The following is a 27,054-nucleotide window of genomic DNA, read 5'->3' on the forward strand; positions in this document are numbered from 1 at the left end:
GTTTATTAGAGACAAAAAAGTTTTTCAACTTTGCGACTACGTTATAAAGTTTAATTGCACTGTATGCAAATAGAAGTTCTGTATATGGCAAAGTACAACTTCAAAGTACGAGATATTTTTGATTTCAGAAGAACAAATTAAAAGTGTTTTAAGAATTTTCGTGCTTCTTCTAAAATTTTCTTGTTACGTTTGGTAAAGCTGCTTTTATTATGCTAGGATATGATTGGCAAGATTCCATATCATCATATATGACATTGTACTATTAACAAAAATTTTATATATATATATATATATATATATATATATATATATATATATATATATATATATATATATATAAATTTGTATGACTGCTGAGAATTTTTTTAAGGTGTTCATCCCAGTTAGAAAAGACCCTAGCTTTTTCGAAAGTATGAAATTGAAGGGTCAAATATTGGTCTATCCCACTATAGGCAACCCCCCCCCCCCCCCCCTCCCGCCGCCAGTTTAATCGTCTTATAACCTATAGCCACAGTTACCGTATTTATGCCTTAATTATGTGCTATAATTTCTTCGGGGTAGGAACAAACCATAAATTGCCCTTGGCTCTCTAAATAATTTGGAGCATAAATTCTTATTTTATCCCCCGTTCCAGTGAACCCAAACTTAGGCACAAGCCAGAGCCTTAAGACCCCCGCGGTAGGAAAAAAAATTAAAAATTTATACGCCAATATACACATAGCGACTTGAGATAAATAATTAAGTCCTTTTTAGCTTTGTTGTTCTTATTGTTATGGACTTTCTGATTAGATGATCCACTGTTTCAGTAAAAATCATAACTTCTCTTTAATTTTCATCTGTATCGCTTCAAATTTCTTCCATTGAAGGAGAATCAGTCCACACTGTAGCCCAAATATAAGTTTCGACTTCTTTAATTTCGACTGTTTTGCTTCGTCTTTTCAAACATCAATAAATAGTAATCTCGAACAGAAACTTGAATGACATCGTAAACAGGACGACCAATCTGACGACTTGATGTTTGATCACACTTGCCCAACGTACATACTGGTACGCACCCGTGGGCGGTGTTTTGATTGTATCATTAGTATTGTAATCTACATCTGAATCATCGGACCCCTCCCCGATTGAGACATCAATGTCATCTGTACATGGATCGGGACAGTTAGCAGGACCCACTGCTTCGACCATTACATTAAAGGCACCATCTTGTACAGGAACCCTTTTCTTTTTGTTCCACAACTTCTATAGCCCTTTGTTTCAACTTTCCCAGTGAAGTGAAACAAAAATTTTCCTTAGGACAAAGTTTTAGGACAGTTATATGTTAATGGTTTCTGGATCCTTAGAGCTCAGTCAAATTTTGACGGCTTCTGGATAAAAATAGACTGTCATCGGGAATTTGCGGACGATACTAGTATTTTTTTACCAGTATCGTCCCAAAGGCTATACAGCTGAAAAATTTTTAAAAAACTTTGACGACAATATATAATTGGAATAAAGATTAGAAGATGAGACAGAACTGCTCTATTTTACTGGCGAAGCGAACCGATGCAATACATTTTGTACAAAAATAAAGTTATAAGACCTGTTCAAAATTGCGTTCAAAATATGCGGGAAATTAAAAAATTATATACGCAGAAAATTTTAGTACATTCAAGAGACCGAAACCAGATATGTCCAGACCGAAATGAACGCACGAAGGGGGTGTCGTGCGTTCAAAATTACACGGTCTGGAAATACGGATGAACGCACGATGGTCTGGACATGAACGCACGAAAAATTTAATTAGGCTCTGTACAGTTTAATTAGGCTCTGTACAGACTTGCACCATCAGGAATCATCTGAAACTTTTTAAAAAGGCTGTTTGCAAATTGAGTACTCTCTAATACATTTACTACATTGAATGGGTCTTCGATATTCAGTCAAATGGAGTATTGGATATTTTGTTCTGGCACATTTTATCTCTAATCATCGGCTGTCTCCTTCTTGTATTAATAGCCCGGTGCCATTCAAAAAAACCTCTTTAATTATTTAATTAACATGTTTATACCTTACTAAGGGTACGCATTTTTTTAGATTATTAGTACTGCCTCTGATCACGCTAAGATGTCCATTGTTTGTGCAAAAAAGCGCATTAGTTTGTCCATATTCAGTTATCTACTCGAATTGACCAAATTTAAGTAACTTACCACAAAACGGACCCCTAATGGCGACATGGGTCCACAACAATCCAAAAAAGTTCATAGAAAATCTGTCTTACGTTTTTGACGACTAAGCTCTTTTTTATGGATCGTGTGTTTTTTTTCCAATAAAGCAAAAAGTTGTTCAAGGGAAGGAAAACAGCTCCTCCCTTTTGCCTTTAAACACATTATCAATGCTTTGTTGTCGCTCGAAACTTTGAGAACCAGCACACATTCTTGACCAGCTTTGCAATTTTTCTTGCCGTCATTGCTAGTTTCACTCGGATATGGTTGTGTGAAGGAACCGTACACGTTTATGTCTAACTTTTTTGTATCAAAGCGAACATTAATAACGGCAGCCTTTGACTTTGCTTGGAAGTAGCGCTTTTCGCCCTTTGAAATACCAGTTAGGGTGAACTTCATTTCTTCAACTAGGTTTGGGCCGCTGCCGGAAACTGCCGAACCACTTCCGGAACCGAAATTGACCATAATTTTGCACGACTCATACATAATACTTGCGACGTCACTCTTGAACTCTTTTTGATCCTGATATATTCTGACTTTGTCTTTAGAACTTGCAATTGCTTCCATTTCTGCTTTTTGTGTTTTTTCCGAAGTTCCTAAAATATGATACTTTCTAGTGGCGTTACAAAGTTTCCCAGTGTGAATTAAAGATAACCTTGGTGTACCTTTTGTAGTAAAAAAGAGGACCTGATTAGCCTCCACAGATGAAATTACAACTCATATTCTCTAATAAAAATTCTTCAGCGTAAAAGCTGTGTTTTCAGACACTGAACGCATGTTCACATTTGTTTGTAAACGTTTCCGGACAAAACAGTCCCAGACAAAACAGTCCCAGACAAAATAGTCCCAAATTGCAAAATATTTCCAGACAAAACAGTCCCAGACAAAATAGTCCCAGACAAAATAGTCCCAGACAAAATAGTCCCGAATAAATATCGAAACAATAGTAAAAAAATTAATCTAGAAACAATTAACAACCACAATCTATGAGTTGATTTTCTGAATGTTTTGTTTTTAATTGATATGAACGAGGATTTTACTAAAAAGTTGTTTCAAAAAACATATTTTGGCTAAAACTATGTTGTAATCAGCTTAATATTTGTTCAATGAAATGCAACTATATGAATAACTTAAGTGGTTCATGTGTTAATTGGTGTGCATATGTTTAACTCTATGTTTAGTTCGGACTATTTTGTCTGGGACTCTTTTGTCTGCTTTTTTGGGACTGTTTTGCCCGGGACTGTTTTGTCTTGGACTGTTTTGTCTGTTCACCGTTTAAAAAATTTTATTGTATCAAAATCTATAGTAACCGATAGTTAAATAAGAGATAAGCATGAAACTTAGTCTTGTTTAGAAAATTAAATGTCAACATTAAACGTTTACGAAAGCCTCATGTATATATGTTCATTCATTTCTCTGAGCCATCTCATCTTGACAAAAACACACTTTTTGAGAAATTGTTGTTTCGTTCGCGATCTTCGCGTTCTCATTAATTTGATCTCACTGCTCGTTAGCTGAGAAGAAACGAACAAGAACAATTTCAAACAAATTGTCCCCTCCCATTGGGTGACGAAGTTTATCTTAGAGGGTCTAAGCAGAAGCAACTACAATGAAAATGTACTAGTAGTGAATTCAAACCAGTATCTCTTTCTTGAAAGCCTAGTTTACTAACCATTACAACAACTGATCTTAAGCTCTCGGATTTAGGCATCTCTATTAACACATCCTTAATTTACTTCTTGTTCCTCAAATCTTCATTTCCCTGACCAAGGAAACGATGAAGAAGTACCTTTTCTTTTCCACTTCCATCAAGCCTATGCACAATTTAAATTCAGTTTTTCAAACTAAACCTTCTAACAATCCACCTTAAACTCCGTACCACCTCTTTCACTGCTTCTGAAAATCTCAGTTCTCTTTTTGCGGCTCAGCAGGGGCAAATACTTTCATGATTTACCGGCAGGGGTTTCGAAACATCCTATCTTACCTGGAAGTCAATTGTGTCAACTCTCAAAACACGCGGGTTTTTGGCTTTCGAACTTGGGCAAAATTTTTAACCAATTATCACATTCTTTCCTATTCCACGAAGATTCAGTTCTCTAGCCAAAAAGGCAATGAAACAGTAGAGTTTTTTGTCCAGACATTTCAAGCTCATCTTATGCCCAGTTTTTATTGGTTGTTTTTTTGAATATTAAACAATTTTTTTTAAATCTTCCCTACCATATGGGTGATCAAGAGAACTTCCCGAGATGTCAACTTAAGCATCTCAATTATTTCAACCAGTATTATCTGTTGAGAGTCAAAGACAATTTAATTCTTTGCCAAGCTTTGCTTCTGCTATCTGTGAGTACACGCATCCTTTTCAGGGGGTTTCTTAGAAGTCTCCGAGAAAACCAATATTTTTAAAGCTGGTAGAAAGAACTAGGCAACCCTTTTGATTTTTTTTCTGTGATCACCGGTAATTTTTTCCTAAGTGGTTTCTTCTATAATACCAGACCTCCTCACCGCAATTTAGACGGGTTTTCAGTGGTCACGCAATAGTGACGTCATGTCCAGGGCTGCAGGCTGGACTGCATTGAAATAAAACGAAAAATTCATGCTGACCAATTTGTGCAGTCAACGAAAATTTTCTGTTCTGATGGGACCCCGGATTCGCTGCATTGCAGGCCGATAACATTTTGTCTCATTCTCGATCGTGGCGAAACATCAAGTGACATCCACCAGGGCGCAAGAAATCGTGATCTTCGAGGAAATCTACGGATTAGACCTGCTTTATGGGCAATCGCAGTCTCGTATATTAAGTCCCCTACTCGATATTCCAATTCAAGCCGGATTACAGTCGGCTGGAGATGTAAGTCAGGTGCTGGAATACGTGCGGTTCTTATCCAGGCTCCTGAGAGCGGAACAGATGCAGAGAGCAAGACAGCTTTTTTCGTTCGGAGTTTCGATGCTCAATGAACTTCCCAAAAGTTCTTCATCAGGAGCATTCTGTGAATACGACTATGAGCCTCTTGTCCTTCTATCGTATCCTGTCTTTTATCAATATCTATTTCCTTTGTTTCTCATGTTTAGTTTCTGTATATAAACCAATTCAAACAAAGCATTTTACATCCGGTTACAGTCGACTTCTCATTCTCTTACAATTTTGGGTTATAAAATCATAAGAGTCAATCTTACAATTGCGGTAAAATCATCGAAGTTAATGTGAGGCATTAACATCCTCGGGGCCCACACAACCTAATCCTAACCTGCTAGTGGGTTTGGGGTATACATGTATAAGTTTTCCTGCTGGTCTGTTTTATTTGCCTAAAGCGGTCTTAACCTCGCATGACCTAGCTATGTTGTCGGGGCCGGTGAAAGTCCGTGTGACTCTTCCCTGCGGCCAGATTCCTCTTGGTGTAATTTCTTTAAGAAGCCAGACAACATCATCCACTTCCAAAGCTGCTTCACGAGACGTCCACTTCTGTCGTTTGTTCAGCGAAGGAACATACTCGGTTAGCAGCCTGTTCCAAATCTGCTGAAGTCTCTGCTTCACCTGTGTCCACGCCGAACTCTTCAAGGTAAGAGTCTCGTTGAAAACGGCTCCAGGAACATTGCAGAAGGGCCTTCCAAGCAAGAAGTGGTTTGGTGTAAGTGGGTTGTCGTCTTCGTGGTTGCTTCTCACGTGAGTTAGTGGACGCAAGTTGACAAGACACTCGGCTTCACTGACGATCGTGGCAAAGACATCTGGGATGAATTTTGCGGAGCCGAGGTTCAAGAGAAGAGCTCGTTTGACACACTGAACGAGTCTCTCCCACACCCCACCGAAGTGAGGAGCAGAAGGAGGGTTGAGCTTCCATTCGACAGACTGATTCAGTAGTTGATCTTTGATGTAGTCGTGGTCCAACATCAGTGGTCTTCTTCTGATCTGCTTTTTTGCTCCCAGGAAGTTGGATCCGTTGTCTGACAAGAACAACCGCGGTTGGCCGCGTCGAGCGATGAAGCGTCGGATTGCTGTCAAACACTTGTCTGTGCTGAGGTCCTCTGCAACTTCCAGGTCAGTTGCTCTTGTAACCAAGCAAGTAAATAGGCAGATGTAGGTCTTCACTTCTGTAACACGATGAACGACGGCAAAAGGTCCAATGTAGTCCACGCCGACATTGGTGAAGATGACTGGTGACTGTGTTTCCTGGAAACGAATGTCTGGCAATCCTGCCATCGGTGGCTGTAGTCACTGTGCTCGGAAGCGGCGACAGTCGAAACATTTGAAGGCCAAACTTCTCAGGAAGAACCCGATTCCATGAATGTGGCATCTCTGTTGTATGTAGTTGCGAGTGTATTCCACCCCAATGTGCATACAAATTTCGTGGCGTTTCTGTATGTAGAGTTGAATGCTGTTCTCTTTAGAGTCCAGGATGATGGGGTGCTTGGCGTCAAAGGGTAGCGAGCTTCGTTTTGTTTTGCCACCAACGCGAAGAAGCCCACTTTCAAAGAAAGGGGACAAACAGAGCAGACGATCTTTCTTTGACAAAGGACTGTGTTATTTCATGTCCTTGATGGCGTCTTTGAAGGACTTCTCTTGCGATTTTCCGAAGAGATAAATTCGGCCTTCGTTAAAGTCGTCGAGTTCTAGTTTGTCTCTTTGTTTCGATCTGAGATTCTTTATGAACCTTACGACAAAAGCCATAGAGCGCATTAACTTTGTCCACTTTGAGAATCTGCTGACGTCGATAATACATTCATCGTTCGATGGTTCCATTGTGCCGTTTGTCTCCTCCTTGTTACCCAAGGAGTTCCTCCAATGGCTTTCCGGATCACTTAAGAAAGCTGGGGGCGTTAACCACAATGCATTGATATCACAGGCTGGTATTCCACGGGAGACAAGGTCTGCAGGGTTGACTTTTCCGCTGATATGCTGCCACTTGGAGACGTCTGTGTTGTTGCGGATCTCTTGTACTCTGTTTGCAATAAAAGTTTTCAATTTGTCTTTGCTTTCGATCCAGGCAAAGACAGCTTCACTGTCGCTCCAAAAGTGTCTTGAGGTAACTGGTATTGTTAGCTGCTTGGAAACAAATTGCATAAGTCTACATCCTAGCACGGCTGCTTGCAACTCAAGTTTCGGGATACTGATTTGCTTTAGTGGCGCAACTTTAGCTCTAGCTATGACAAACCCAGTTGAAATGGTGTTAGCTGATTGAGATCTGATGTATATGACTGCTCCATAAGCCAGCTGTGAGGCATCACAGAAGCAATGTAACTGGTTTATCGGAGATGGTTCGTTCGGAGAAACAAAACATCGTGGCATTGATATTTCTGGAACATTTAGATATTGCTCTATTCAAGTTTTTATTAATTTCTGTTTCTCATCTGACAGGAGATCATCCCATGCAAGTCCATCTTTCCAAGTATCCTGCAAGATTATTTTGAGTGTAATCAATAATGGGGCAATGATTCCTAATGGAACGAACAAGCAGGCAATTAAGGAAAGTAGCTTTCTGAGTGTGTAGACCGTTTTGTCTTCCTTAACTTTGGCAGGCTTCTGGTGGAAGAAAGTATCATTAACTGTATTCCACATTACACCAAAGACACGATGTTTGTCTTTTTCGTTGTCACAATGTTCTGTGGGTAATATGTTAAGACATTGAACAGAGTTTAAGACAAACTTAGTCAGATTGAAACCTCCTTTAAAGAGTGTTTGTCGCAAGTCTTGAACTGCAGTTTCAGCTTTCTGTTCATTGACGAACGAATGTACAAAGTTATCCATGTAGAAACTGTTGAATATTAGATCTTTTGTAGCGGTGTTTCCGAAGTCTTTTGCTGTTTGTTGAAAGACAAATATTGCTGTAGTTGGTGAAGATCTGGCTCCAGAGATGAGTCGCGTATACTGGAACTGCTGTACGGAGTTCTTTGACGGCCAAAGAAAACAGAGACAAGACTGATCTTCTGTTCGTATGCAAATTTGCATGAACATGGCCTCTATGTCTGCAATTACAGCAACAGAACGCTGGCGAAAGCAAAGTAGTAAGCCGACCAGGTTGTTGAGAAGGTCGGGGCCGCCTGACAGAAGGTTTTATTTAGCAACTGCTTCTTAAAAACGGATGCAGCGTTTGCAACACGCCTGATTTTCCCAGGTTTGTTGGGGTTGGTGACGGGGTGATGGGGAAGGTACCAAATCTTCTCTGGTGCTGGATTTGAGAAAGTTACTGGTTTGACATAACCCTTCTCTAAATCTGTTTCCAAAGTTTTCTCAAACAACTGTTTCAACTCAATGTCTTTGTTGAGTCGGCGCTGAAGGCTGTCAAGTTGTGCTTTGGCAAACAGATAGTTGTTTTCTAATTTACTGTCCTGTTTCCAAAGTAAACCAATTTCATATCTGTCTCCGATATGATGGATTGTATCTTGTAATATTTGAACTGCTCTTTTACTGTCGGTTGAAGTATCTGCAGTTTCTTCAAACTCGCTTCCTGTATTCTCTATTTTCCAGAAAGTGGTCACACATTCACTGAGATGTCTTTCAGTATCAACAGTTAAATTTGTGAGCGCGTGGTCGAAGGCTCTATAACTATGGGATAGGAAGTTTGTTTCCTGTTGGATTGGATCACTTTTTCGTTTAATTGGGCCAGTAATTTTCTAAGCGAGAAGATTGCATAAAGCAAAGGGGCTTCCTGAGGGTCCTTGAAGGAACTCACGTTCCAAAAGGTATTGGGTAGCGTCAACACCTAAAAGTATCTGTATCTTGTTGTCCCTAAGTTTAGGAAAATGTATGTGTTGAAGGTGAGGGTAGGACGAACACGCTTCGTTCAAATCAATCACAGGCGCATCGTTGAAAGTCCAATTATTCACGGCATGAACGTAGTTTAAACGGAAGAGTGGTTGATCGCTATTGAACTTTCCAATGTCCAACCGAACAAGATTTGCGTGCATGACGGATTCGTCAAATGCGTGCGATACATTCAGATCGAATTCTGAAGTCTTTGGAGCCCGTACCTTGTCGGCAGCGGTGTTGAGGACGTATGATATGGTACTAACATTTTCAAGAATGGCATAACAATTATGTCTTTTATAATCATTTCCGAATAGGGTGACAGGTATTACATGTAGTTGATTCCTCGTTTTTGATGGGAAACCAGGATTGTAAACCTGAGTTGGGATGTCACTGTTTTTGTCTTGTTGATCCAGTGGTTCACACCTTGGCAGATCAATTGCTGTCACTTTTGTCGATTCGGGTGCTTTTTGTATGTCTGTGTGGAGAAGGCTATGGTGTTTGCCATTGCAATGTCGGCAGAGAACTTTTGACGTGCAGTTTTTGGCGGCGTGACTGGAGCTTACGCAATTGAAGCACAAAGAGTTCTTCTTTGCTTCGCAATTGCATCTGCTGACATCGAGACTGAAAAACTGTGGACACTTGCCAATGTAGTGATCTTATTGGTCAAGCGGGCATTTTGTTCTGCTCCTATTTGCTGTTGCATTTCTCATAGGCTGCTTTGAACCAGAGAAAGAGGAGCTTCCGTTTGTGTTGTTGCTAATGTTAGCCGTCCATTGCTGAGGCTTTGCACTACCGATGTTCTTATTTGCTGTATTATTATGTTCAAAACTTTTATTGCTGGGGAATGAACTTTTACTTCCTGGAAAATTCTGTGACCATTTTGAACGATTTTGGTTCTTATTCTGAATGTTGACGGAACTTGAACCCTGTGATTGGTTCTGTTGACCTGAATGGTTGTTAGTGTTTGATGAAAATGTGTCTTGTAATTGTTCGAAGGCTCTGGATTTCCAATCCATCCAATCGGAAAGCTCTGTGAGACCTGGATTTGTCCAGTCGTTTTCAACAACATGTTCGGTCCATATCAACTTGATTGGGTTTGGTAGCTTATCTCGAGCTATCCTGAGCAAGTACGTGGCATTTAGGTCTTCACTGAAGCCATGTGAGGCAAATGTTTGGACTACCTTTCTTAACAGCGAAGCGAAAGCTATCGAAGCTGCGTAGTCATTCATAGCCGGTCATCGGAACGCTTCTAGTTCTTTTGTTAGAGCACCGACAACGTTTTGCGGATCTCCAAAGCGTCTGTTGGGCTCTTGAAGAGCGGAGGAATAAAAGTTTGGGTTGCAAAGAAAGCCGGAGATGCAACCTTCTCATGTTTAGTTTCTGTATATAAACCAATTCAAACAAAGCATTTTACATCCGGTTACAGTCGACTTCTCATTCTCTTACAATTTTGGGTTATAAAGTCATAAGAATCAATCTTACAATTGCGGTAAAATCATCGAAGTTAATGTGAGGCGTTAACATGCTGACGTTTGCACTGTTTTTTTGCCAGCTAATAAAAATCATATAGCAACGACCTTTTTTGGCAAATTCTGTGTCTTGTACTGGTTTATCTCCAGTTATAAGCGCAGCTACTGATACTGTTTGCGTAATAGCTCATGCGTTAGCTGCTTTTATTTGGTCGCTTGATCGCCTGACTTCACCCCAACAAATGATCTGTTGAAGCTCAAGCTTCAAAATTTCAACACTTCTTAATTTGACTTTTGCATGATTTGATTTCTAACTTTAGTTCATATCTTTCCATGCTAATTTACCGCTGAAACCAAAGTTTGTGAATTCACTATTGTTAAATCGATCTTATAAGCAAGTGGTCAACATTGGTGACCCCGAAACAACGAACTGCAACTAAAACTTCTGAGATAAAGTTAAAATTGTAAAGACATTGAAAAAAAATAGACGTAAAGACAGGGAGTACCTTTGAATTCTTCTCAATACCGAATTTCTGTATTCACATAACTCAATGTTTGCTTTATTTTAGAACAGTTTAGAACTGCAGCTACAGCCCGTCAACAAATACGAAAAAAAGAGAGGGAAAATTCAAAACTCACAAAAGGGAAAGAGAACAGAGAAAATGCAGAAATAGCATAATCAAATACAAATTCCAAAAGAGAAGAAAAATAGTTTCAGAATATGACAAGAGAAGGAAGAACTGTTTGCCAGCAACTAATTTTTGAAGTTCTATCTTTCCAACAAAGAACATAGTAATAAAAGTAAAAGGGTCTCAATCCGAAGTAACCTATATCTATATAAACCTATTTACCTATATATATATATATATATATATATATATATATATAACTAATATCATATTTATAGACAAAAAGATTTTGTCCACGCGTCTTTGCTATCATTGAAAAAGTTTTGTTGTGCAAATAGGCCAAAACAGCATCACAACTTATTGCAAAAAACCTCTGCCTTTTTTAGAAAACAGTTTAATAGCTGTAGATGCGTGTACATCGTTCTATGCTCTGAAGTAGATAGTGTTCAATCACATACACACACAATAAAGAAAATAACAACACAAAAATTTGTTTTTATCGTAGATAGATGTCGAGGTTTCGGAATTTTCAAACTTTACAAAATGTAAAGCAAGAAAGAACACGATAATTACAGTCAAACACTTTCTACTTCAGAGGGCACGTTAAAGAGTAGACAAGGCTTCGGATTTAGGTTGTTCGTTGCAGAGAAGATTTAAACGTCAAGTAGTAACCTCACTTATCAAAAGTCGGTAATAAAAAAATTTTTTGACATTAAATTTCCTTAAAACTAAAAAAAATTGACGTTCTCTGACTATCTGCAAAGTCCAACAGACCCAACCAAGTTTAGGATAAAACAAACTCAGACCATACCATCACTTATATCACAACACCATAAAAGCACACTCGGGTCTGAGATAATTTTTGCTCATTTAACATATCACCTTAACAAAGGAATTTTCTTTCGAAAGAATTAAAAATAGTCCTTTATCAGCAATTAGGCTGACAATTGAAAGAACTCACACCCATTACGCTGCATACCGATTGGAGAATACTAAACAAAAAACACACAACGGAAGTAGAAAGAGCAGCTTTTTTACCAACCTCAAGTAACACTGAATACTCTTGCGCGCAACAATACAGGGGCTCTCTTTGATAGTGCTGTTTAAATTTGCTCAGAAACTGAAACTGTTGAAAACTGCAAACTAATTAAACACTAAGCAAAAATAATCTGAAAAATTCCAAACACCAATTAGACACAAACAAATGGCACCAAAAACAAATAAAAGGAAAGAGACGTTGATCCAACAAATCATGAGCCGTGAGGTTGAGTGGGGCTCAGCAGTAAACTTTCTTGAGGAACAGTATCAGACCGATGACGTTGACGTTCTTCAACTCACGTATGACACCCTTCTGGAACATAAAGCATGCTTGGACAAGCTTTTCAATAATATCTCTGAGTTTACCCTTACAACAAACGAGAACACCACACTCGCCGAACGCTCATGTGAACGCACAACGACATTGCTGAAATGGAAGAAAATTATGAACGCTTTGTATAAATCCAAGATGAACACAGTTGGTGCTTCAGGAGACAATCCTATTACAAACACAACAATGTATGCGCCTTCATATCAAACAGATACACAAGGCGCAATGAATTTGCAACCCAAAATCACAAGGAGATACAATTTACGCAACAGACATAATTCCTCTAACAACTCGAGAGAATCATCATCAGATAGACGTCTGCGCAATACAATCTCTATATCACATCAACAAGACTCACGCCCGACATTGACCGATAGAAACAATACCAGTTATCCCGTCTCAAACGAAATCGGACTCAGGATTGATAGATATCAATTATTGAATATTCGAAATGAGACCGACAATTCTTCACCTGACAGTCAGCGGAAAAACGGCAGAGATGCAGTTGTGTCGAATAAATCTTGCAAGCGTAACCTTGGACAAACTGTAGAAAACAGAGCAAACAACAGCACAGGAATTAGTAATCCACGAATAGATTGGGACCGGAACAGTTTACAACAGGGGTCTTCTCAAACATTTGTTGGACAGACCTCCAATAGTGAACCTAAAGATTCAAACGAAGGGAACGAACAACAACCTGAGTTTTCCGAGCGCACCCAGAACAATCAACATAACGAGCGCTATAGAACAAATTGGCATAATCAAATTTACCCAACCATTTCAATTTGTGAAAGCCAACAAAAACAATCAGGACCCCCAAACAACATCAAAAGTAAATAACTCAACAAAATTTAAAAGCCATCAGCTTCTAGATGAACAACTCAGAAATTCAAAAGCGCTAATAGCACAAAAAGGTATTACCAATTGTCCCTCAGAGGACAGCTGTGACGACAGTGACAGTGACAGCGACGAACTGACAAACCAACGAAACGATTCGCGTGCAATGGTTTCTTCAAAGAACCAAGCATCCAAACTACAATTTATTGGGGTAAGCAGTACTAACCAACAAAGAACACAACAGGAGAATTGCCTAATAAATTCACCAACTCTTGCTTCGAATAAACAGAAACAAAAAACGGATAGGAACATTTTCTCACCCGAGAACCGAAATCAATCTCGTTACAATGTGAATACCATATTAACACAGACAACCCCCAGCCGTCCAACGGTATGAGTACACACATATGACACGGAAATACAAACAAAGCTTTGCCACAACCAGTCTCCTGCAATACACGAAATCAGAGAGAACAGTATGGAGAGATACGAAGACAGCTCCAATGTGAGACAACCAACAGTTCACTTCGAATCTGCAACACAACCAACTGAAAATCACACTAACAATTCAACCAACAAAGATTTTAGCAATCTGCATTTTACACCAAATCAGAGAAACCCGCACATAAACATCAATTTGCCAAAGACACAACTGAAGACATACAATGGAGACCCCCTCAAATGGCACGAGTGGTATTGTTATTTCAAATCAACAGTACGTGATAATTTGTCACTTTCGGACGCACAGAAAATCACCTATCTGCAAAACTCTCTCACTGATCGCGCAAAGGGAAGCGTTTTTGGATACTCATTTAATGGAGAACTTTACCACGATGCAATAACCGAACTCAAGAGAAGATTTGGAAGACCACAATTTGTTATTGCAGCATGTCTTGACAAACTGGAACGCTGGCTCAAGCCTTCTACAGACAACCGGGACAGCTTAATTTCATTTGCAGCTTTTCTCAGACAATTATTACAAACTTTTCGTCTTCACGAGTTTACGCCGGACCTGCAATCATCCGCCGTTCTCAGAGTAGCCAAAGAAAAACTATCTCCTGCAATGATAATAAAGTGGAACGAAAATGTCATCCGCAAAGAACTTGTTAACCCAAATTTTATTCATTTCAAAAACTTGATAGACAAGTATGCCGAAGCGTGCGGAGATATGCCACGCACTCATAATTCATTCTATGAGAGAACACACCAACGTGGAAAATCTGAACAAAAGATCAACGCTAGAAAGATTTGTCCGCTTTGTTCGCAGAGCAACAATTTAGGAAAATATCAAAAACTTTTGAGTGAAAACGTGTGCGACAGACAGCAGACAGTTCGACAACTGCACTTATGCCCTAAGTGTCTTTCTGGACATCCAAAAGGAGAATGCAACAGTAAATACAGATGCCAGATAGACAATTGTAACGGTTTTCATCACTCAACAATACACCGTAACAATTTCAATACAACACAGCCTAGTAATCAAGGACAAAAACAATCAACATCTGAATATCGACACAATGGAGATAACTTGAACAGAAACCAGTTCAATTTCACAAACAACAGCTCTTCGTGGAACAAAAACTTTGAGCAGCACTAACCCCAACTACAATCACCAAACTAGACAAAAAGATAACAGTAGTTACAACCAGCATCGCGGCAGAAGCCGATACAACAACAACAACAACTAAAACATCAACACCATCATCAACAGCAAGAGCAACAATAACACAAATGGTAACTACAACAATAGTAACAGCTACAACAGATATAACCGGAACTTCTATTACGGGCAATCACATCAAGTGCCCAATACATCCATTTTGCGGCAACAGCAGTCAACTTCGGGAAACTTTAACTAACAATATCAGCACTCAACAGACCAAAATTCGCAAAGTTTCTCAGGCAGCATTAATTGACACCAGAACTACACTTGCAGTAATAACCAGCCGAGCAGTTGGATCTGCCCACATGTTCAGCTCCAAGCAATACCGTTAACCATATTTTCGGATACAGTCTCCATTGAAACTTACGCTCTCCTTGACAGTGGAAGTGACAAAACTCAATATACCAGGACAACTGCAGATGCTTTAGGAATTAGTGATAGGAAATCTGTTAATCCCCGTAGCATCACTACAACAAGAACACACGATAGAAACAACAGAAATTTTTCTTGGAATTGGAGCCATTGACAGCAGTAGACCTATCATTAACTTACCAGTGTTTGCGACTTCTACCACAGACTTTCAAACGCCGACGGAACCAATTGAGATGCTCAACAGCGTTTGTAAGGAATTCGGTCATTTAAGCGGTATCAATTTTCCTCAAATCAGAGACAACAGAATAGGTAATCTGATAATCTGATAGGAGCCGATGCTGTTACAGCACCAGTTCCACTCAAGTACACAATCGGACCACCGGGAACACCATACGGAGTTCTCATACAATTAGGTTGGACAATAACAGGACCAGTCCCAAACAAGTAGAGACAACTTACAGAGAAGATCAAATGCAATTGTAATATAACCTTGTTCAATAGGGTTCAGACAGAGGAGACGATATTGAACGAAGACATGCTCCTATTATTTTGGACCTGTGAAGGAACAAGCACAACAAAAGCTTCACCTAATACAACAAACCAAGAAGACAAGAAAGCCCTACAAATTTTCGAGGAAACAGTAAAACATAACGGAGAGAGGTATGAGTTTGGACTACCCTGGAAACAAAATATACAATTACCTAACAATTACTTTCTAGCAAAAGCCCAACTACGATCATCGGAAAAGCGCCTCAATGAAGACAGACAGTTAGCCGACACCTACAACAGCTTAATTCAGAACGAAATTGTGAAGGTTACGTTGAGGAGACAAACCGAGAACCTTCCCCAACATGCAACCAATTGTGGTATCTTCCTAATTATCCAGTACAGCACAAACAGAAGAAAAGGTTCGTCGTGTAACAAATGCAGCATCTATTTACAAAGGACAATCGTTAAATAAAGCGCTTCTAACTGGACCAAATCTTCTCTGCAGTTTAGTTGGACTCCTACTACGCTTTCGACAGTTTGCCATAGCAATTACCGGAGATATAGAAGCCATGTTTATGCAGATAGCAGTAAGGAAAGAAGATCAAGACGCATTAAGGTTTCTATGGTACAAAAACAACACCGAAACAATATACAAATACAAGCGACTCATATTTGGTGCAACTTGCTCGCCCTCCTGTGCTATCTATGTACTTCGAAAATGTGCCATCGATAATCACCACGTATCACCCGAAGCCAGTCAATCAATAGGGAATCATTTTTACATGGACGACTTTTTACAGAGTTTGCAGGCAACAGAACAAGCAATCGACAAGACAACATGCATCAAAGAAACACTGAAAAAAAGAGGATTCAACTTAACGAAATTCTTCAGCAACGATTCGAGTTTTCCTTTAATTGACAACACTGAAAGAGATACAGAATTAACGCAACGAGTTTTGGGACAGTGGTGGGATGTCAAAAACGACACCTTCATATTTAGGAAACCCATTTTAGACATCAAAATTGAACGATTACAACAAATAAAACTCTTGTCAATAGTAGCTTCGCTTTTTGATCCCTTGGGTATGATAACGCCTTTTGCGATACGAATTCGAAGCCTTCTTCAGGCAGTCATTAAACAAGGCAAGAAATGGGACGAAGAAGTACCAGCCGAGTTTCATAGTGACCTGCAGAAATGGTTTTGTGAATTCAATAGCATGCCAGATATTACAACAAAAACATGCCTTGTGGCAGGACCAACGACCAGTCAACAACTTCATGATTTCACAGATGCATCAAATATAGCAACTTCAGCGGTAATTTATATGAGATCTACAACTACTGAAGGGAATGTCATTGTGAACTCTGTCTTTAGCAAATCCCGAGTAGCCCCCCTAAAGCACACAAGTATACCTAAACTTGAATTAGAGGCAGCCACAATGGGAGCCGAACTAGCTAGTTTTTTAGTCACAGAAAGGACATTAAATTTTTCCTCAGTTCACTTCTGGACGGATAGTGCTGCAACTTTAGGATGGATAAACTCAGACAAACGGCAAAAAATTTTCATAGCTCACCGTGTCAACAAAATTTTGGAGAATTCTAAAGCGCAGGTATGGAAACATATACCCGGAAAGTTCAATTCTGCCGACCATAGAACCAGAGGTTTGAAACCAAAAGAGCTAGAAGAGAAGTGGCTACAAGGACCAAAATTTCTCTTTCAAGACCCTGAACACTGGAACTTTGATCAAACAAAGTTTTAAACAACGACAAATTTAGTATTACCTAAGTGTATGAACCCTACCCTAGAACCAACAAAAATTTCAAATTGGAAACGATTGCTCAGACGGACGACAACAGTGTACAAAGCAACAAACATTTTGCGTAAAATAGATACACTAAACAGTCAGAATGAAGCTCAAAATTACCTGATAAAGATTTCACAACAAAACACTTTTAGAAAAACAATTAATAGAAAGCCAACTGATCAGCAACTGGAAACAAGGGATGCAGTTCTTCAATTCAACCCAATTTTGGATGGAATTGGAGTTTTGCGAGCCAAAGGAAGGCTGAGACATGCGTCAATACCTTGGAATCAAAAATAACCCATAATACTGGACATCAAAGACCATGTCACTCAGTTAATTGTTCTAGACGCTCACACTAACAGCTGTCAACACATGGGAACGGAGTTTGTCAGAGCGCACCTGCAACAGACATTTTTAATCATTGGTCTTCGAAGGTTCCTAAGAAGACTCAGCCGGACATGTTTCACATGCCGCCGATGGAGAGCTCAGAATATTACACCAATGATGTCTGATCTTCCGCCCTTTCGCTTTGCTGACGCTGACAAACAATACCCATTCATAAATGTAGGATTAGATTTCTTTGGACCTTTCTATATTGAGGATAATTCTCGCAAGTTTGAAAAACAGTACATCTGCATTTTCACGTTTTTAGTAACCCGTGCAGTGCACTTGGAAGTTTGCCCTAGTCTAGAAACCAACAGTTGTTTTTTATTTGCAATTAGACGCTTTGTATCAAGGAGAGGATATCCAGAGATAATAATATCCGACAACGGAACAAATTTTACAGCATCGAAAAAGGTAGTGAATTTGGATAATATCAGCATTGACAACTCTTATATTGCTCAACAATTATCGCAGCAAAACGTAGTTTGGAAAATGAATCCACCACTTTCTCCACACTTCGGAGGTGTATGGGAAAGAATAATTCAAACAGCGAAGAGAACTCTTCTCATAATTTTAGGAAGTCAGCAACTGAAAGCGGAAACTTTCCAAACAACTGTGACAGAAATGGAAGGCATCCTAAACTCCCGTCCCATAACTTACGTCTCTTCTGATAACAACGACGAAGAAGCCCTAACACCCAACCACTTCATTCTAAGACGACCACATCTAGCCTTAGCCCCCCTCAGAGCGAAACTGAAAACTTTCAGGATGAAAGATTTCAACTATACTCAAACGCTTTTGGACCACTTCTGGAAAAGGCTTCAAAGAGAGTACACATCAGACCTAATAGGCAGAGCAAAATGGAGAGAACAGTCGAAACAACTCAACACAGGCGATTTAGTCTGGATTCTGAACGAATTTACTCCAAGATGTATTTGGCCCCTCGGACGGATAATGAAATGTCATAACGGAGCCGACGGAATACCAAGATCATTTGACATTCACACCGCAACAAGTACACTAAGTCGCCCTGCAATAAAACTGTCAAGAGTCTTAGCTGAAGATGAACTGATCAACTCAAGGAGCGCAGCAACAAACCCAACATAATTCCAAATTTTATTAGCATTAAAACCAAATGTTTCACTTATTCATCTCCTGACAACCAGTCATCCAACATTCAATAGTATTGTTAACCCTTTTCTCTCGTTGTGTGGGAGGATTGTGCATTTGGTCAAAACATTCCAAATAACTTTTAGATGTCAGGCCACCGCGAGCGAGATGGCAAATTGCAACTCAGAACAACATTAGAAGCCAAATAGATCAAACTGATCCATTCCAAATAAAGTAACCAACAGCTCACAAGATTGCCTAACAAACAACGCAGCTTACAATGCAAAGAGAATATCAACAACTACGAAAGAGATTACAAGTCACGAACTCAATGTGTTTTATAATAGTTTTTAAATTATTACCATAGTATTCAGGTTTAGCTCTAATTTTAAAGCGCGCCCTCCTCTCATCGCGGAGTGTTGAAGCTCAAGCTTCAATATTTCAACATTTCTTAATTTGACTTTTGCATGATTTGATTTCTAACTTTAAGTTCATATGTTTCCATGCTGATTTACCGCTGAAACCAAAGTTTGTGAATTCACTATTGTCAAATCGATCTTATAAGCAAGTGGTCAACATGATCATTGCCAATTGTGATTGGTTAATATGGTATCAATAACGTTTCCCAAAAGTGTCTTCTACAATGAGCCCAACTCATTGTTAATGTCGGAAACTTATTTTAATGTGCTGTAATGTCGTTATTGAAACCGATTTTGGAGCACGTATTTGGGCACATTGCAAGTAATCTACGTGAACTATTAGGCACAAAATGCTATGATCATTTTGGACGCTTTTCTGACAATAAAAGGATACACAATTGGTTAATTACCTTGCAGCGTGAAAGTTTCCTTATTTCTTAGTTGCTATTTCTTTTAACTCAATCATATAAACCTCTAATGATTTTTCTGGCCTGCAAATTAGAGTTTTCTTTTCTTAGTTTCAAACAACAAGTCTTATCCTAATTTTTTTAACAAACTCTGACTCTCTTCTGTTATCAATACCATTAGCGATACAACAAACAGATTGTACAAGATTAGGAATGTTTCTATTGACTTCCTTTTTAAAGGGCAAAAAAAACTGGGCAAAACAAAACCCAGAGCATAGCCTTCAAGCACACCCGTTGTTAACTTAGGGAACAGTTGTTGGAATTTAAATGAATATTTTAACAGTAACAAACATAACCGACTAAACACTGGAAGCATTGCTCTCGAACGACTAGCGGGAGCTCAAATCAATTGCAGCCTGCTTCAGTCCGGGGGGAGGGTGAGTCTAAATGGGACTAAGAAGTTCAATGGTTGGCTTCAAATAACCACATTAGAGGTTAACATACACCACTATTAAGATTTATTGTGAAAATGGGACCATTTTTGGCGCACTTTTCATTTGACTTTTAGTTTAAATTGCTGCCAATTGAATTCAGCTGCTTGAAATTGTGATTTAGAGAGAATTTTCGATCACGCGAAACGCAAAAAGTCAAGGGCGTAAAAGTCACTCGAAAAGTCAAAATTGTCAAGCAAAAATTTTGCATAAAAAAGACACACCCGCTTACAATAATTGCTATGAACTTCGTTCAAGAGCAATTAAAAAGTTAAAAATGAATCTAGACACAGAATTATTGCAGTTGCAGGAATCAAGATGGTGCTTTTTTTGACAAACTTGAAACAATTTTAATAGAGTTTATAAATTTTTTTAGTCCCACATTTCGTCTGCAATTTGTTTTGGAGCTTCACCATGCAATGCATTCGGTCCCAATTTTTACAACGAAAACAATTTTTCTGGCTAAAATTGCTCAGCACCTTCTGAGATGGCTTGCTATACTATACACTTGGCTATAAGTTGGCGGAGAAAGTCCTCTGCTGCGACAGTTCCCATGAAATGTTTGAAAATTTTCAAAGCAGTTTGTGACAAACTGCAAATTTTGGTCTGACATCACGGTTATGCTAACGGAACTCATCAGCTTCGTAATAACGGCTATGACATCACGGTTATGATAACAGAACTCCTCAGCTTTGTAATAACTGCCATGCAAGTTCTAGATTGATCAGGTCTAGCGCAGCTGAGAGCATGCAGTAGAAGACAAATGTGGATTTCTTTGTGTCACTATTTTCGGCTGCTAAACCAACCGAAGAGAATGACTACAGCTTCCCGACTAAAGTGGGCATGCAAACAATTACAATAGCAGGTTATGCTTATACATCTGCGGAGTCATTGCGGTGTAGTCTAGAATGCTTCGTTTACTCGGTTTTGTACTACAGGCCTGCAATGTATCCTCTATTTAAGTCCTATGGGTTCTGTGACAATCTTCTCTCCATTTGCTGTTTGTTTTGGCGCCATCTTTAGAGCATCAAAAAATTGCTGATACTCAATTTTTTTTATATTTCAGTACACGATTGTGATAAGCGTCTTCAAAAAAAGCGGCGTATAAGATTTTGAGCTATCTCATGCTAAATATTGAAGGAACAATCGCAGTGCTGGAATAGAATCTTTGGGTATTGTGTCAACGTCAGTTACTAGATGTAAATCTCGTTACACAAAAAAGGACGAAGTTGCATGAATTTTGTCAACCAAAATGCCAATTCAGGGGACTTTTATATCTCTGAGAGGGCCCTGCTAAATTGTAAGTCCGCCCATGTTGATTTTGACCAAACCCATTTATCAAATTAGTCCCCCAATGTGATTCTGGTTTCATCATCGAAGTGTTCTAATACCATTGCTGAAACTAATTTGTCCGGACTGACTATTTTTTATTGATCCAAAGCAGCAAGATTCCACATCGTTCATTTGCAGATTAGCGAAGTGTTGAGTAATACGAGGTAAAAATCTGCTTTTATTTAGGGATATTAATGTTTTTGATCTTTATTGTTGAACCATCTGATGTCGTATTTATTCTGTTTTTTACTTCAACTGGTTCATCCCCCCAGTTACAGAGCAATTACATAGTAAATCATTATGTAAAAAGAGGGCAGGTGAGTCTGGAGGGTGCACGATTATGTGCCCGCTAAGCTGGGGGGTGGGCGCAAACGGAAAAGATCCAAATTGTTTAAACTCAGCTAAAGCTCTATGAAACGAGAAAAAATTTTAAAATTTTTTTGGTGCTAACTGCATCAAAGAGAAGTGAAGAAACAATCGGAGTAGCTTCTGATGTTTAACAGATTTGAACGAAGGAGAGAAGGTGGATTTTCAACACTTTAAATCAAAGATGTTGTTTCGAGCTTAGCGATCTAGTGCCAAAACTTACAATGAAGTAGTTGCTAAAGCATTAAATCTAATTTTGGAGACTAGTAGTGCACCAAAAACTATAGCTCCAGCTGGTGTTGCGCCCTAAAGTTGAAAAAAGCTCAAATATCTCAAAGAAGTCCACTAACGAGAACATAACGATCATCAGAATTCTTATGACGATATAAGAGCAATTTTTAGTATGTTTTTGGAATTAATATTAGCTTCTTTTGATCAATATGAGCCAAGGCTAGTCAATCCAATAATGCATGCCATTAAAAAGTTGTAAACGTACCAAACAAGCCAGGCTATTTTTTGCATTAGGAATCAATCTTCAAGATTCTCAAATTGGAATTCAAGGGAGTGGGCCCAAATTTTTGCAGCAAAAAATGAGTGTGTCGGACGGGTAGGCTAGGCTACTGTAATTATATCCTTCAGATGTACTTTTTCAAGTTCTTCCCTTGTGTCGCTTTTTTTGAGTCGATATTCAACCAAAAAGAAAAACTATAGCTTCCCAACGCTACTGGATATACAAACTGTTATATTAGCCGGATATGCTAATACATCTGTGGAGTCTTTACTGAGTTGTCTAGAATGCTTCATCTACACGGCCTTATACCACAGGCCTGCAATTTCTTCTCTGTTCAATTCACAAGAACACTGTAAAACCGTGATAATCTTTTTTCCATTTGCTGCTTTTTTTGGCGCCACCGTTAGAGCATAAAAGACACACTTGTTAATACCCTACAACTTGTAAAAACAACAAAATGATTGTGATAAGCAGTCTTCATTAAACGCGATGTAAAGAAAGTTAGACTGTCTAAAGGGGAAAGTTGAGAGTTGCGGGAATAAACGCAGTAGTGGAGTTGGATTCTTGCATAGTTTGTCAAAGTCAGGTAGTACATGTGAATCTGGTTATTAACAGTGGCCCAAGTTGCATAATTTTCTTCTATCAAGAAATAATCCCGGGACCTTTTTTTCTTTGACAGGGCAGTATTAAATTGTAAAAATGCCCATATGGATTTCAGCAAACCCATGCATCAAACTGGGGCCCCCAATGTAATTCTCGTTTCACCATGATAGGGCTCTTATACCCTTATTGAAAATAATTTGTCTGGACTGTTTATTCATGGAAACATAAAATCAAAGTTCTTCGTCGTTTATTTGCAGATTAGCCAATGCTGATGAAAAAACGTTTTTTTGGTGTTTTTTATGTCGGCTCGCTTTTTAACCATCTGATGTGGTATTTAATCTGATTTTTCTCTACCTCTGAGCGCTTTCTTTTTTAACTTGCCTTTCTTGATACTCATACAGATGCAATAAAAAATATTTTTGTCCTCCTTCGCTTTCAAGAAGAATTTGCGTTTCACTTTGATATGATACGCTAACACGGTTGGCCGAATGGGAGGAGAGAAAAACTTTCATATAGTCTCAGCCTCGTATTGCAAGTTTGACGTGTCTTCAAAGACAGTTCACTAAACAACTTCATAAAGTAACCAAAGAAAAGTGAACAAGATGTTAGGTGCCTCTACATTTGTTTAATTTAACTTGTCAATCCATTAACGCAAAAATAAGACTCATTCTATACAGGCGGTCGATAAAAAAAATAATCAAATGTTCATCTTGTTAATTGGAACTAACTTTGATGTTTAGACAAAAAATTGGAAAAATAGGAAAATTCATTTTAAATTGATTTTTGCGCCGTACGTAAAAATGGTGTAAACGCAGCCAAATTGTATCGAATTCAAAATGTCAACATTTTTCATTGTTTCTAAGTACATCGAAGAAAGTTAAATAACGAACTACAAAAGCTTTTCTTGTTTATCAGATTTGGACAAAGAAGAGAAGATGGATTTTCAAAAATTCAACTCAAAGATGCTGTTTTGAGGCGGAGGGTCTGGTACAGACACTAACGATGCGCTCGATGCCAAAACAATAGACCAACTTCAAAGATTTGTAGTGCAACAAAAAGTCCCAGGTGGTCTTGCGCCTGGAAAATGACAAAATCTCAAAAAAGAGAAAAAATTCACTCATGAGAACATGACTATCATAAGAATTTGGATCGTGATAAAACCGAGCAATAACCAAAAAAATAATAAAACCGAAATTAATCATGAAAAAGACTAAAGAGACAAAACAGTGTTCAAACGCAAAAAATCGTATGTTGCAAAAACCAAGCCATAAGTTTTTTCGCAGAAAATGAGTGTTGCTCAAAATTTGTAAAAGTTAAGCTCGCAAAAGCTCACTGCCATATAATGTTAATTAAACATCAATTGCAAAGAAAAACTTTGAAAAATTCAAAGGCAAAAGGTCAAAGATTAATAGTTCAAAACAACAATTTTCAATTTAATTTAGACATAGCGAAAAATACTCCAGATCTCAAAAAAATTTTAGAAAGAAACATCTAGAATGTGAAGAACACATATGTTGTGAAAAAGTTAAGAAAACTAATTCGCAATTTCTGAAGAACCAAAAACCTAAGTTGAATCTGGAAACTCTATTTAAAAATTAAAATGACAAAAATTGAGGTAAGAAAACCTGCACTTGTTTTATTAAAAATCGAGGTTTAAGAAAATTACATATCCATCCTCCTGTCTCAGTGAGAAGTAAAACAGCTCAATTGCAAAAAACAATTATTCAAAAATAGAAAATTTCACTGAATTCTATAGAGTAACGGTCAAAATCAATTCAGTTAGTAACAAAACGAAACAAAAATCAACGATGGTGCACCAAGAGACTTTTTATGGTAGACAAAACTCAAAGTTTAAACAAAAAACTTAGAATCTTTGACAAGAACACCAAAATTGGATTATTATTTGTACAGTTTTTCAAAAAACAAAAACACCTCACGTCAATAAGAGGCATCCAATTCAGAAATTATCAAAAGACATTGGCATATATACTTATTTGGTTTAAAAAGTCAGCTCGAAGAATTTATTGAAAAACCAAAGATTGACAAAAAAGAGAAATTTTGGCCAATTTTGCACTTGAAACGCATTATTAGGTTCTCAGAAACATTGTGGTATCGATTCCAGATGGTTGCATATTCAGGTGGCATCAATCAAAATTTACTTCTAGAAAAAGTCAACAAAAAACAATGGACAAATTTTTGGCCAAATGGACGAAAGCACGGCTAAAAACTGTCATCTATATGCGCCAATCTCTCAAAAACTCTTTTCAAAGTCAAAAAGTCATTCACTGAACGCAGCGCATGAACAATAAACTTCTCTCGCTCAGAAAAAGTTAGTTCACATGGCAATTTTACTAACTTTCACTATTAGGTCAAAACGCCGCCTGAACAAATAGCACTTTCTGTTAAAAAAAAATACTTAAGAAAACCAATACTCCTCTTCGAGACATAAAAAAAAGACAGCGCCCCAATACAATTCAAATTCTTTGAAATGTATAAAAATAGGAGCGCTATAATAGCCGACTGAGAAGCTGAGGCGGCTATTAACAATCAATATTCGAAAAAAAAGAAGGCAGGGTTCGAAAAGTAAACGAGCTTTCGAGTCGATTGTTTTTCATTAATTTGTGGGTAAATTAACTAAAATCTCATTGGTACTGATAGTATCAGAGACCAATATAGTTGAAACACCAATTACAGCAGCTGCTCCTGTACCATTAAGAAAAAAAATACGACATAAAATCACAATATCGTTGAGCAAAACAAAGCAACATTGATTTAACGTAAATAAGCAAAACTTAGCGAGCGTCTATTACCGAGACAAGCGACAGTGTTTGATCGTATAAACTGATTATCTAAACTGACGATGTTGTGAAAATAATATAAACAAGAACATCGAGCGAAATTAGTGGTGAAAGGCCACAAGCCCCGAATTTTTCATCATATTCTCCACCTGTCTTATCTACTATACTGTTTACAGTTCAATTTCAATAAATTAACTTATTTAATGAAAGTATTTCAAAACAAGACATATCATAACTGTTATATGTCATGCTTATGTATATAACTTTAAATGACTCACCAATGGCATAAACAGTTGGTTGAAGTGCTTTTAACTCGTCGGATACTTTCTTCAAGTCTTGCACATTGGAAGTATACCTGAAATTTTTTCAATACCATTCGTAAGGAATTATGAGTTTATGAAAATATGGTTGAGCTAAGACCTCAATCCGATAAGAAAATTTTTTGTGTGTAATCCTCACAGACAATATTGAGAATTTTCAAGTGGAAAAAGCTTAAAATCACAGAACAAAATGTTTCCTATTCTTTGCCCTTCCTCTTTGCTAATTTTTAAAGTTGTGGAGTTGAGTCAGTTCAAATGACAGAAAATGAACAAATGAGCCAGCGGATTGACGGGCAATAGCCACGAAGTATACTGCTGGGCCACTGGTTAAAAGAAAACTAACCAAAACAATTGACAACCAACAAACAAAATACAGAATAGTGTTCTCCGGATGTGAGTTACTTTTTTTCAGGTTTGGATAAGTTATGTCTTTTTAATTATGTAAGTCTTATTGAGTTTATTCTCTCAATTTCAGTTATAGTTGAGCGCAAAACTCCTGTTTTAGTGAAATAGGCTGCAATTGATAAAAAGCGATTCGCACTATTGAGCCAAAAAAACTTACCCAGTACATTGAGGGAAAATGACCACATTGATTCCCATGGCCACAATTATGATAAATAATTTGGTCAAGAACAGACCAAGTGATTATTATACAAATAAGAAAACAAAACTGCATGCTATTTCGATTGGATTACACCTATAGGCACACTACTAATAATAATTTTGTTTCTGCGTAA

At 38.2% G+C, this 27,054-nt stretch overlaps 2 protein-coding genes across 2 annotated transcripts; both read right to left on the reverse strand.

Annotated features, from left to right (window-relative positions):
- Positions 1-945: 945 nt before the first annotated feature.
- Positions 946-26,347, reverse strand: LOC142340303 (uncharacterized). The gene is made up of 3 exons (XM_075390878.1): positions 26,276-26,347; positions 2,339-2,797; positions 946-1,142 (listed from the first exon to the last, which is right to left on the reverse strand). Exons 2-3 carry the CDS (start codon positions 2,766-2,768, stop codon positions 946-948), a joined length of 627 nt encoding a protein of 208 aa, XP_075246993.1. The 5' UTR covers positions 2,769-2,797; positions 26,276-26,347.
- Positions 5,497-6,396, reverse strand: LOC142340304 (uncharacterized). Its single transcript, XM_075390879.1, has one exon. The coding sequence runs from the start codon at positions 6,394-6,396 to the stop codon at positions 5,497-5,499; it is 900 nt and encodes a 299-aa protein (XP_075246994.1).
- Positions 26,348-27,054: the final 707 nt, after the last annotated feature.

The sequence above is a fragment of the Convolutriloba macropyga genome, chromosome 5, assembly GCF_964194025.1.
Source record: "Convolutriloba macropyga chromosome 5, txConMacr16.3, whole genome shotgun sequence".
NCBI lineage: Eukaryota > Metazoa > Xenacoelomorpha > Acoela > Convolutidae > Convolutriloba > Convolutriloba macropyga.

What these genes read in the sequence shown, in the direction of transcription:
- LOC142340303 (XM_075390878.1), bottom strand. Translation starts at nt 2,768, where the DNA reads ATGGAAGCAATTGCAAGTTCTAAAGACAAAGTCAGAATATATCAGGAT. An exon ending in AAAGGCAAAAGGGAGGAGCT is followed by an intron (nt 1,143 to 2,338) that starts GTTTTCCTTCCC and finishes ATCCATGTACAG; the next exon opens with ATGACATTGATGTCTCAATC.
- LOC142340304 (XM_075390879.1), bottom strand. Translation starts at nt 6,396, where the DNA reads ATGGCAGGATTGCCAGACATTCGTTTCCAGGAAACACAGTCACCAGTC.